Here is a 13,429-nt window from a genome sequence, read left to right on the forward strand (position 1 = left end):
AATGTAATTGGATTCAAAGTTGAGCTTCAATTAGTGTGTGTATCTGTGTATATATATTATATAAAATTAAGCATATTATGAAACAAGTCCCGTGGAACTCGTATAGTTTAATTGAGTGGAAATGTTGTTTTTTACTAGCTTTATTGTTTTCAGTTGATATGACAATAAGATTACTTTTAAAGCTTTGCGTCAGAATCACATTTCATATATAAGCTGTGTTGGCCCCAGGATAACCAGCAATGCCCTATAAATCTGTGCTTAGCTTTATATTACCATGTGTAGAAAGTTTGTGCTAAGTTGATAAATGTGTTTTGAACTCAAATTATTATGGTGTGGTGAGTTCCTTGTGATCAGATCTACTGAATCGAATTATCAAACAGGGGTTTATTTACTAAATCAGGAGTTTGCGCATGAAATTGTACTTACAGACTTCATTGGATTTCTACAGTCCCAATGTAAAGTATTTTGCAAGCTAGGAATGGATTAGTTAGTCTACTTCTAATTGTTGCCCAATGTAACACTGTCCTCCTCCCTGGTCCCACGATTCCTGCCACTGATTCGGCCGAACATGTCTAATTCATGGAAAACGGAATCCCTCCATGCATTTGCAAAAGGTTGTAGTGTCCCTTTAACAAAATTTGTGGGTTAACTTTTTTGTTTATTATGCATTATGAACATTTTAATTTTGGCAGCAAATATGAAATTTTTGCTTTTGATTGATGCAGGACATGCCAACAGCTTCCATTACACAAAGCAGGGTCGCAGTCCTGTGATCGACGGAGTTGATGATGCAAAGGAAATGAAAAACACAAGGCAAGCTTGCGCCTTACTAGGTAAAGCACACACAGTACTGATCTCAAGCCGAGTTGTATGGCATAGAATTTTTTAAGAGAAAATAAAGAAAAAAAAATTCATTTGAGCACACATACTTCCAATATTTAGAATAAAATCACTTGGCCAGAGCTGGGGAGATCTACAGTGAAGGAAAACATTATTTGATCCCCTGCTAATTTTGTACGTTTGCCCACTGACAAAGACATGATCAGTCTATAATTTTATTTGATCAGTGAGAGACAGAATAACAACAAAAAAAACCCAGAATAACGCATTTCAAATAAATTATAAATTGATTTGCATTTTACTCCGTGAAATAAGTATTTGATCCCCCATTAATCAGCAAGATGTCTGGCTCCCAGGTGTCTTTTATACAGGTAATGAGCTGAGATTAGGAATAATCTTAAAGGGAATGCTCCAAATCTCATTTTGTTACCTGTATAAAAGACACCTGTCCACAGATGCAATCAGATTCCAAACTCTCCACCATGGCCAAGACCAAAGAGCTGTCCAAGGATGTCAGGGAAAAGATTGTAGACCTACACAAGGCTGGAATGGGCTACAAAACCATCACCAAGCATCTTGGTGAGACAGTTGGTGAGATTATGCGCAAATGGAAGAAACACAAAATAAGTGTCAATCTCCCTCAGCCTGGGGCTCCATGCATGATCTCACCACGTGGAGTTTCAATGATCATGAGAAGGGTGAGGAATCAGCCCAGAACTACACTGGAGGATCTTGTCAATGATCTCAAGGCAGCTGGTACCATAGTCACCAAGAAAACAATTGGTAACACACTACGCTGTGAAGGACTGAAATCCTGCAGCACCCACAAGCACATGCACAGGCCTGTCTGAAGTTTACCAACGAACATCTGAATGATTCAGAACTGGGTGAAAGTGTTGTGGTCAGATTAGACCAAAACCAAGGTATTCAGCATCAACTCAATTTGCCGCGTTAAGAGGAGGAGGAATGCTGCCTATGACCCTAAGAACACCATCCCCACGTCAAACATGGAGGTGAAAACATTATGCTTTTGGGGGTGCTAAGGGGACAGGACAACTTCACCGCATCAAAGGGACGATGGATGGGGCCATGTACTTTAAAATCTTGGGTGAGAATCTCCTTCCCTCAGCCAGGTCATTAAAACATGGCGAAGGCAACAAAGGAGTTCACATTAAGGTCCTGGAGTGGCCTAGCCAGTCTCCAGACCTTAATCTCATAGAAAATCTGTGGAGGGAGATGAAGGTTCGAGTTGCCGAACATCAGCTTCGAAACCCTAATGTCTTGGAGAGGATCTGCAAAGAGGAGTGGGACAAAATCACTGAGATGTGTGCAAACCTGGTGGTCAACTACAAGATACGTCTGACCTCTGTGATTGCCAACAAGGCTTTTGCCACTAAGTACTAAGTCATGTTTTGTAAAAGGGCCAAATACTTATTTCACTGAGTAAAATGCAAATCAATTCAAAACTTATTTGAAATGCGTTATTCTGGATTGTTTTGTTGTTATTCTGCCGCTTACAAATAAACCTACCATTAACATTATAGACTGATCATGTCTTTGTCAGTAGGCAAACGTACAAAATCAGCAGGGGATCGTATATTTTTTCCTTCGCTGTACGTAGAATATCATACAGGAACTAATTATGTATCCCTGGAGCTCATTATTGTATTTTTCTAGTCCTTAAAAATTAATGGGGTTTATTTGACAAAGGTGCGTTAACATGAGAAATCAAGTTTGCAGTTCTTTGACTTCACTATATGTTTTGAACCTCCAGCCCAGTGAGCTCCTTTTACAGGAGGAGCTTGACAAGCCCTGTATAATGTATAGTTAAATCAGTGAGTTCTCCAAGTCTCCTCACTCACTATATGTTATACAGGCCCTTCATAACGTAAACAAATAAGATCTCATGTCATAAATAATTTAAATAAAATATATATTAATTATGACCATACAGAGCAGATTGTGCTAGACCACTGCAGCTTGTATTAAGGCATATTGGAGTCTTGCAAATTAGTATTGACAGGTGGTGGAGGGTTAGCAGAGACATGTGGAGCCAAAGAGCAATGTAATCACTGCTACGCTTCTCACTTATTGGTTACACCACCTCGTAACAAAATAACTTCATGCATGATATATGTATATTTTCTTTCTTTCATAATTTTCCACTGTTATACATGTACATCTGATTGTATATAAGATATTATGTGTATGTATGTGTATATATATATTATATTTTATTGTTTTCCGCAGGAATTGGGGATTTATATCAGATGGGGATCTTCCAAATTCTAGCTGCTATTCTTCATTTGGGGAATGTGGAAATTAAAGCTCGTGACTCTGACAGTTGCCTAATCCCGGTAAGTACTGCACTTTGCTCTCTCCAACATGTCCGCCCAGCCTGTTCATTAACACATTAGGGATAAAGTCTGTTTGGAGGTCTTGTTGCCCTGCTGTCTCCAACATGAAGTCAGGATTTATTCAGGATAAATTATAGAGCAGTATCTTCACCATTAACGAGGCACTATGCTAAACTCCTCTGTGATGTTTTGTGTCAGTAATTAGGTTAGATCAGCAGAGACAGCGAGACCCCCAGATCTCCACGGCACATAGGAAAGCAGAGCTATAGCGTTTATACCTTCTAACTTGTAATAGCAAGGATTGCCTGAAAATGTAATATGAAATAACATGGTTGTGTATTTAGGAAGGCGAGAAAACTGCCTATTACAACATTTTAAAAGCAAACAAAAAGTCAGTAGCTGTCATTTACATTGTAGTGTACTCTCTCTCTCTCACTCTCTCTCTCACTCTCCACCATTATTATTATTGTTTTCTTTTTTTAGCCGAAACACGAGCCCCTGACTATATTTTGTGATCTCATGGGTGTGAAATATGATGACATGGCCCATTGGCTTTGCCACAGGAAGCTGGTTACTGCGGCCGAGACCTACATCAAGCCGCTGGCAAGGCTGCAGGCCGTTAATGCCAGGGATGCTCTGTCGAAGCACATCTATGCTTACCTGTTCAGCTGGATCGTGAGTCACGTGAACAAAGCCCTGCTTTCATCGGAAAAGCAAAATTCCTTTATTGGAGTCCTTGATATTTATGGGTAATTGCCGTTTGGTAATGTTTTTTTATTGTATCTTTGCTCCGATGTTCACAAATACGTTTTGTATTGTTTGTCCTTAAAAACAACCTGTTGGACTTTTGTTACTCGCTTGTCCTGCAATTTTTAGGAAATGAGAGCATTTTGTGGTTCAAAATATCTTTACTTCTACTGTCTTTATCCCGATATTTTATTATGTAGCAGAATGATTAGCATATTGTAATCCCAGCCAGAGTGGCCTAATAGGTGGCTAGGAGAGTTTATGGGCAGCAGTGGTGGTTTTCGTGGGTCCCCTGGCTCATAGCGGGCATTTCCATTCCTTTATTCTACTTTACTGTATTGATCCCAGTGCTGCATTGTTTCCAATAAAATTGTCAATGTAATAATATTGATTTATATAGCACCGCCATATTCTGCAGTGCAGTACAGTGTACCACATAACAATTTGGATTTAAAGAAACATAAGGTGAGGAGAGCCCAGCTTTACAGTCTAAAAAGTCAACCAGTCTTTCTAAAATTGAATACACATATACAGCAAAGCGATTCCTAACCTGAGAAGCAACACTACATGTGGAATCTTATTTTGGTAAATACCCAATGTTCACAGTATTAAATGGACAGGCTGCGGGGAGGGATGTTTGTTGTTGAAGTATATGCTACTCTATTTTATTAAAGAATAATACTATTTTCATTTTTTTAATTAATATATATTGTGTTTATTGCTTTAAAAAGAGACCAGACATCTTTCAATAATATTTGATGTTTTAGTGTTTTAGAGGTAATATAAATGTATTTTCGGAAATGTTCCCTTTTGTACGAATACTTGAGTGTAACCTGGTCTATTTTTAAAGGATTTATTGATCTGGAGTGGCTGTGTTCGACGTCAATAATATATAAAAAGTAGATTGTGTCTGCATGAAAGCCACACATAGTATAGTCGGACAACCGCTAAAAACTCATTCCCTATAACCTCTCGTACAGAGTCTTTGAGACGTGCTGTCTGTAACATTTATAAAGAGAATTAATATAATTATGTCATGTGCTGCCACGCTGTAATTGTCAGATTGTTCTGCAGTATGTTTTAAATAACTTGTCTAATTACACCTCTTCTCATGCATGCAAACACTAAACTAGATGTTTCTTTCTGGTACTGTGAGCAATATTATGGTGCATTACCAGTATTTGTGGACAGACCCCCAAATAAAGGGGACCCTGTTATTAAAGTGAAGCTGCTTGTATAGGTTTTGTGGTGGGTATTAGTCAAAACCTATAGAATGCATTTAGGGGTCCATATGAAATATAATACACCATGCCCTCTGCTTTACTTAAATATCTTTCTTTACTTTATTATGACCTACACTCATCATCAGAGGACTAGCCCATTACTTAACATGCTGCAGGAAATCCTCTCCTATATTTCCCTTTTCAAAATGTCAAGGTTTATGGGATAAAATTAGATATTTTTGGTGACTGATGTAATTTTTGCATGTATAGGTTTGAGACATTTGAGATCAACAGCTTTGAACAATTTTGTATCAACTATGCAAATGAAAAACTGCAGCAACAGTTCAATTTGGTGAGTGTTTACCGGAGAGAGATGATAATCTGTAGCTAAAGTGCGTTTATCACAATGTAACGTCCCTGGTGCATGCATGTGGGTGACTGGCAGACTTGCGTATTCTGATTTTTAAGAAATGTAACTCTTAACAAAATTTCGTAAATTCGTATGAATGTCCAAAGTCAAAATGAACGGGAAGCGGGGAGCTGCAAATCTCCTTTAGCATTTCTGTCACTCGCTCTTATATACGCTTTCTCATGCTTCTTTCTCAGACTCTCATTCATGCTCTCAATGTCTTCTTACCTTCCACTTCCATGTCCCTATGTTTCTTACAGCCTTGCTACGTCTCTTGCCTCTTCTTGTTCTTTTGTCTTCTTTCTTCGGCCGCTTCTTCCCACTATCTGCTCCGTTAACCCTGGCCTCCACAACCCGCCAGGCTCACCCTCTTACCCCATTGGAGGAGAGGCTGTCTCCGTGACTGTCTTTTTGCAGGAATACTCCAAGAAGCCAGATTCGGGGAGAGACAGAGTTGCAGAAAAACCCTTTCTCTGTAGATGAAAACCTATAGAGACACTGAGAGAGAGTGATGTGGAAGTGTAAGAGAGAGTAAATGAGAGCGTGAGCAACAAGAAACTTTGTTTCCAAATGGAAAAAGTGCTCTGAATTTCGTATGAACCGAAAGTGCAGGAAACAAAACAAAAACAAAAAGTGAATGAATTGAAAAACAAAACAAAAAATTTGTCCCAATCATTTTTGGTCCATTTGCACAAGTTGAGTGACTGGTGTTTCATATGTTTTTTTAAGAAAAAGTTATAACCTATGAATCGATAGCGCCAAGCTCAAGATCTACTTGGGGAAACGAGGCTTAACATATTGTTTCTTGATGTCTGAGTGTTTTCTTTTTATCCTTCATTCTTTAATTCATATCTATGATTTTGGTATTATGAATGAAGTATTATGGGTAGTTTGAAGTTTTATGACATGATTAGATAAACAAATTTTGTATTTTGTGCTGTAGCATGTTTTTAAGCTGGAACAGGAGGAATACATGAAGGAACAAATTCCCTGGACTTTAATCGACTTTTATGACAATCAGCCCTGCATCAATCTTATAGAGGCCAAAATGGGTATTCTGGACCTGCTTGATGAAGAATGTAAGGTAGGAAATCTTTATTAAGTGTATGTTCTATCACAGTTAACTGCTTTTTCTCATTGGTTAGCATTCTGTGTATTTACCTCTTAAATTGTAATAGGTTTGGGAAGCTAAGTAGCCGAGCATTATGGTGACTGAGTGCTAAACATTACAAGTCAGTTCTTTAGAATATGACAAGAATGGAGTAATCCAGTGGTGGCACTCATCATTGAAGATCCAGCTCCTTCTCATAAACTTTATTTTCTACAGTAAATTTTCTCGTACATTAGAAAGTGTCCCTGGTCTGTTGCTGGTCAATAATTTGATTTCAGTATTATACTAAAGTACCCTAAAGATTCACAAGTGACTGCATGAACTGGAACAACTGTTGTTGTGTTGTTGTTGCTTGTACTACTTGATAAAGAAAAACTATAGTGCCTACATGATGCCTTTCTCCAATCTCAAGAATTCTGAAGACTAAAGCATTCGCTTTGTCTTCTCTGATATCTGTTGTTCGTTGTCTGCTTCACGCTGAATCTCAGACTCTCTCCTTCTATGTCTTCAAAGCATTGGCATTGGTCTGTTGGAATAAGCATTTTTATTGTAAGATACTTGAAAGCGTGGATGCAACAGGGAAAGCTGATTGATGTTCAAAAGCATGTTGTGTATACGTGTTTGAAGTAAGAGCAATGCCTTCTTTTGTAAAGTTTTAATTGCGTTTAAGGTTTTCATCAAATTGTTGAATCTCTTGGAAAAGTCCTGGATATTTTAACCTGGAAAGCGTCCGTTCATTTTCCCATTATTTCATAATTTTCTTTTGCAGATGCCCAAAGGCTCGGATAATACGTGGGCACAGAAGTTGTATAATACTCACCTTAAGAAATCTGCTTTATTTGAAAAACCCCGTCTGTCCAATGTTGCTTTTATCATCAAGCACTTTGCAGATAAGGTAAGATTTCATCTTGATTTGAATTACTTTGTATCTTTATATTCATGCATTTTCCAATACGTAGCAATTGACTAGAGCAGGAACAGGTTCTTCAGTATCCTTGAAGAGGTTGCTGCTGTAGTCTATTTCCGAAGTCTGATAAAAGGCCCTTTGTCGGTGGATATCATGCAATCCTTGTAGCTTCCTGTTACTATACAAAGTGCGATCCCATTGTTATTGATAAGCCAGCTTTATCTGGCAGCCTCTGCGCACAAACACTTCAGTCTGTACACAGCTAGCCCGATGCATGACAAAAATAGTATGTTCTTGACGCATATATTCATATTTTTGCAGTGTTTGAAAATCACTTTCTATCCCCTTGGCTCCCAAAAGGTGCAACCTGAAATGTTTGAGGGCCAATCCAGCATCGCCAGATGATGTCCATGTGTCCTCATCTTTGGACCATGGGAAAGGGCCATCTAAAAAAATTAAAATACCTGAATCATTCCTTGCCCAGTAGTAGCTAATTGAAATGTATTTGCTGGTTGTGCAAGAGTATTTGTTTTTTTAATTTATTCTGCCAGTGGGCCCATGTGGATAGAACATGCATTGCATCCTCCATGTGATGTAAACCACATTGAAAATGAATTAATTACTGAGCGGCACACTTGCTGAAGGTCGAGGAATTCCAATTAGATGCACTTGGGGACTGGTGTAATAATGGCTTGGGACTTATATTCTGTGTATGTGAAGATCAGTAGAAATGTATATTTTATGTTTGTTATAAATACCCTTTTTCAGGTCGAGTATCAGTGTGATGGCTTTTTAGAAAAGAACAAAGACACAGTGTTTGAAGAGCAAATTAAAGTACTGAAATCAAGTAAGGTTAGTGAAGCAAAAGTCATATGATGAACACATTGTGAAGAAGAGCTGAACAAATACTTTCCTCCTCCCCGTCTGCATAACTTACATTCATCCGTTCTTTATGGAATGTGCAAGACCTCAGGGTCTTCATCTTTATTGGGTGACATAAATACCTAGTATGGAAAGAAAGATGTTCTAGGGAGGTTGGTGGTTGTTGTCCGCTGTGGTTCAAGAAGGAAGAGCGCTAACTATCGCTGTGTAGACGTCTAATGTTCTTTTTCTGTTCTTATTACAAGACAGTATGAATATCATTGTTATATACTTGGTGGCAATATTATTAATTAAGAGACTAAGGACCTATGCCATCCAGTTCAGGTGTAGACTGCAGTTAGCATGTAGCGTCTAGTGCATAAAAAAAGAGCTGTTTGGTAACCTACTATATAAGGTGTAAAATTATTTTTTCTGTGCCCCTTCTTTTCTTTGTGTTGCCATCATCTGTTCAGCGTAAGGTAAATATACTGCAGCAATCTCTAACTAGCAGCTGATACGTTTTTGGCGCTTTACGCTTTACCCTTAGCTGCATGGGCAGAGCTGACTACTGATAGCACAACACTATTTATTATTATTATTTATTGTTTTATATAGCATCATCAAATTCCGTAGCGCTGGCATCCTGCCAGTCATAACGTACCCTGTCTTTCTAATGATGCACCATATACCGTATTGGCTCGGATATAGGCCGCCCCCGTATATAGGCCGCACCCTAAAAGTTTGGTGCTTTTTTAAAGAAAAAGTTTTTTTCTTTAAAAAAGCACCAAAAAAACATGCTGCCACTCTGCCCCCCCCCCGAGATATGCTGTCACTGTCCTCCCTCCCCGAGATATGCTGCCACTGTCCTCCTCTGCCCCCCGACTTACCGGAGCTGACTCCCGGGTGTCTTGCGAGGCCGGCGGAGGACATCTACGCAATACGCGTATACAACTTCCGGTGCCGGATGTGCCTCCCGTGCCGGCACCCCCCCCCCGTGGGAAGTGCTGGCAGGGGAGGCTGTCTGAGCGTATCGGGGAGTAGGATGCAGGTCCCCTGCACCGCTGCGGGGGATCTGTAACCTAACCCCGCTGCCTGCCCGGCGCCCGGAACTGCATGTCCCGGGCGTCGGGCGCTAGACCCCGAATAGAGGCCGCACCCCCACTTTAAAGACTTAAAGTGGGGGGAAAAAGTGCGGCCTATATCCGAGCCAATACGGTATATGCATATAACACATTTGTAGTGCTGGTATGATAGGTAAGCAGAGCTTTGGCCCCTTGTCCCTTGGATTTCCAGTGCTGCATGTTGATTTGCCTTTCCGTCAGTGCTGACTTGGATGCGTTACAACCAATATGCCTTTAATGAACGAAACTCTGATGTACCTCTAAAAGTAAATCTAAATATAACTATGTAATTTCAGTTTTAGTGGTGTTGATGTATGTAAGCTGTTTGAATAAGACCAGCTTCTTTAAGGTCTTTGGAGTTTGCTGCTCCTCTGGTATGTTCAAATATACCCTAAGCACATATGTAACTAATTCAGATGCTCCGTTAAGGATGTTTTCTTTTGCGTAGTTGGAAATTAAGTCATGTTCTTGAATCTATGCCTGACAGTAATCATCGTGTTGCCAGCTATCCATTTCCGCTGATCCAGGACTGGATTGGATTCCATGAATAACATATTTATGCCTTTCCATTGCAATTTATACCTGTTTTACATTAGTTTAAGATACTTACTGAGCTGTTCCAAGAGGAGGAGAAGATCCTGAGCCCTACCTCGGCGACCCCGTCTGGACGCACCCTTCTATCCCGCACTGGCCTGCGTGCAGCTAAGCCCAAACCCGAACACGCGAGCAAAGAACATAAGAAAACCGTGGGACATCAGGTGAGGAGGAGACATGAGAGCGGGGTGGTGCACACCAAGTGCAAAACACAGTAGTGTAGAATCATATGTGCATCTGGATGGATTTTGGATTGAATGTATTCATTTTATTACTGTTCCAAATATTATTGTAATATCATTCTGTTCTGTCTATTACACGCCTGTCCGTCCTTATCTTTTTTTCATCATACAGTTTAGGAACTCTCTACACCTTCTGATGGAGACACTGAATGCCACAACCCCACATTATGTGCGCTGCATAAAGCCGAATGACTTCAAGTATCCATTCACGTACGTTTCACAGTCTTTTGTCTTGTCTTTGTCTGTCAAAGGTTTTTTTTTATTAAAATTACATTTTTACAGGTTTTTGCTACACAGTCCTGGAATATGAACTACTTTGAAACCAGACTGTGATTCTGTTCAGTGCTTAAATATTTCTAAGTACCATAGAAACATTTTCCTTTGAGCATTGGATTTAGGAGGACTTTCTCTGCTAAAAATACTATTAGAATTGCCAACTTTGGGTTGGTGGGGTTATTGAGACAGAGGCATTCTGTCATTTACCACAAGGAAGTATTGTATGGAGTCAAGATGTCTGTCTAGTAAACGGGACTAAAATACATACACATGCTTAATGAAGCAGATAAAAAAAACAAAAAACAGAAAATGACACCATATTTTTGAAAAGTTAATTACATTAATAAATTAATTAATGGAGTTTTATCCAATAGCTTGTTGCCATCAAAAATAGGTTTAAGTGCTAAACTCAAATCTTCATTAATCTTCTCTGTGGTCTCAGCTTTCTCGGATGCCTTCACATGAATAGAGCTCTGAGCTCCCCGGATGCTGAGGATCAGCTGCTAGGAGTATATTAAATAAAGAATTTAGTTCGGGAAAAGGGCAGCTACTACTCACAAGACCAAAATAACTGAGGATCAAAACTTTTCTGTAAACCAGAGAGAGTCTAGCTTTCATGACCTACTTCTCATACCCGCTCATTAGAGGAGATCATCTCAAAGGGTGTACTGCACAAGACTTTTTTTTCTTTCTTTCTAGGTAAAAATCCTTCTCAAAGCGGTACTGGGTTTGACATTTTGCTTGTTTTAAAATATGTTTGATTAGACAGATATTTATGCAGTCTGCCTTTCTTAGCCACGAATAGAACTAACCCATTACATTTTAAACTGTCTCAGTTGTCTAGGACATGGTCAGCCCCAAGTATGGGTGTGTAGAGATTTACCTATTGTTGGATAAGTTGAGGGCTGGCATTAATATTCCTTTAAACTCTGGTACACCAAGCTTTGAATATTTGAAATAATCTGTAGAAAACAATGGTACTAATCGCCATTCATTCATACCTACGGAGTTCTTATATGTTTGACCATTGTGACCTTAAGATAGGATATTCTTTTATGTCGGTTTGCTTGGGTAGTAGATAAAGTCACAATACATTTCTGCATCAAGGTAAACTGTCTGGACGGATTCCTGGATAGTTTGCTGAGAATCTGTGCAACACTTGGCTCTCCTGTAGTCCTCAAAAAGTCAGTCCCAAGCAATTGATGTAGAGCCGAGCAAAAAAGTTGAGCGAAGGTTTATAAGGCTAGTTTTCACTGGCAATTACAATGGATTTTTAAAGCAGGGTTTAGCTTATTGGTCATCTCGCTCTAGGTATCAAGCGAGCGCCAGTCGGTGAAGCTGTTGCAAGTGAAATGGAAATCCAGTCTCGCTCTTTCTCCTTGCATTTCCGAGGTTGTTGGGCGGCAGCCCAACCTCATCTCATTCAGGCAACTCGGTCTGGGATTGTGTAGAGTGCTGTTTAGTGAAATGCCAAGGTCTGTGAGGGGTCCACGGAGGAGCCTCTCACTCGCAGAGCGCGTACTCCGTCATCTCCGCCCCTCCTCGATAGTTCAGTAATTGGAGTTCTTATGTGTTAATAAGTTACTGTATTTCCTTTCAGCCTTTATTGCAGTCTACACAATGATTTTGTTGGATCTATGTTTACAGGTTTGACTCAAAGCGAGCGGTGCAGCAACTTCGCGCTTGTGGTGTGTTAGAAACTATACGAATTAGTGCAGCTGGATTTCCTTCCAGGTATTCTGTAACACCATACACACATGTACATACATACACGCACACACGCACACACACACGCGTACACGTATCCTTTATAGGGTGGGCTGGATTATCTGACCACATCTCCTTCTTTTTACATAGATGGACATATCAAGAATTTTTCAGTCGATACCGTGTCCTAATGAAGCAAAAAGATGTCCTTGCTGATCGAAAGCAAACCTGCAAAAATGTTCTGGAAATGCTTATTCTGGTGCATATATGTATATATTTGTTTTTTTTACATTTACCCTGGACAAGGATTCTATGACCGTATATAATTATCACAATTTCTTGTAGCTCTTAATTATGTACACGTTACTTTTGGAATGTTTCCAAATTTTAAGAGTGTAGCTAATACTGTCAGCAGGCACTCACGTCTTCTGTAATATGTAATAATGTTTATACAGAATAGCCTAACTAGGTCCACAAAAACAAATGTCTCTCACAGTAGGAGTAGTAAAAGAACATCGCTTGTTTTACTTCGTCTCCTTACTAATCGACTGAATTATGCGCTCTGTGCACTCTCTCAGCTGATCCGTTTAGAAGGAAACTCAGTGCTTCTGAGATATGTAATCAAATCACAGAAAAACATATTTTGAATCGCATTCTCTTTTATGTGGAACCGTTTAAAATCACACATTTAGAAGAGTTTGGAAAAGACGTATAAAGCCTGCAAAGCAACAAAAACCAGTATACTCCCTCAGATACACTAGCTTGAGAATAATGATGGGCTTGGGAGACAGACTGTGTAAAGCCATATTATCATTCATTGTTATGTAACATATAAACTGAACTTGACAGCTGATAAAAACCAACACATCTACTCTGCCTATTATCCCTGATGTAAAGACTGAAACGTAAATCAGTCCTGGGTCTCATCTGGTTCGGGATGGCTTTATGCCTATCCCATGCATGCTTCGATTCCCCGTGTTAGCCTAGAAGTGCTTCAGATTATGACGATGTAGCTTGTGAAGGACTAGAGTCGG

The 13,429-nt window shown here is 39.5% G+C and overlaps 1 protein-coding gene across 1 annotated transcript in view; it reads left to right on the forward strand.

The window, feature by feature from the left end:
- The window catches only part of LOC149297801 (unconventional myosin-Va-like), a 48,677-nt gene that overhangs the window by 17,550 nt on the left and 17,698 nt on the right, over positions 1-13,429 (forward strand). The window contains exons 8-18 of the mRNA XM_089488237.1: positions 726-833; positions 3,091-3,197; positions 3,681-3,946; positions 5,438-5,519; positions 6,520-6,660; positions 7,457-7,582; positions 8,363-8,446; positions 10,173-10,334; positions 10,525-10,622; positions 12,336-12,422; positions 12,546-12,654. Coding sequence (XP_089344363.1) covers positions 726-833; positions 3,091-3,197; positions 3,681-3,946; positions 5,438-5,519; positions 6,520-6,660; positions 7,457-7,582; positions 8,363-8,446; positions 10,173-10,334; positions 10,525-10,622; positions 12,336-12,422; positions 12,546-12,654 — 1,370 coding nt within the window. The remainder of the gene's footprint in view (positions 1-725; positions 834-3,090; positions 3,198-3,680; positions 3,947-5,437; positions 5,520-6,519; positions 6,661-7,456; positions 7,583-8,362; positions 8,447-10,172; positions 10,335-10,524; positions 10,623-12,335; positions 12,423-12,545; positions 12,655-13,429) is intronic.

The sequence above is a fragment of the Sceloporus occidentalis genome, unplaced genomic scaffold (genome assembly GCF_023333645.1).
Source record: "Sceloporus occidentalis isolate IW3139 unplaced genomic scaffold, rSceOcc1.0.p SCAF_37, whole genome shotgun sequence".
NCBI classification, from domain to species: domain Eukaryota; kingdom Metazoa; phylum Chordata; class Lepidosauria; order Squamata; family Phrynosomatidae; genus Sceloporus; species Sceloporus occidentalis.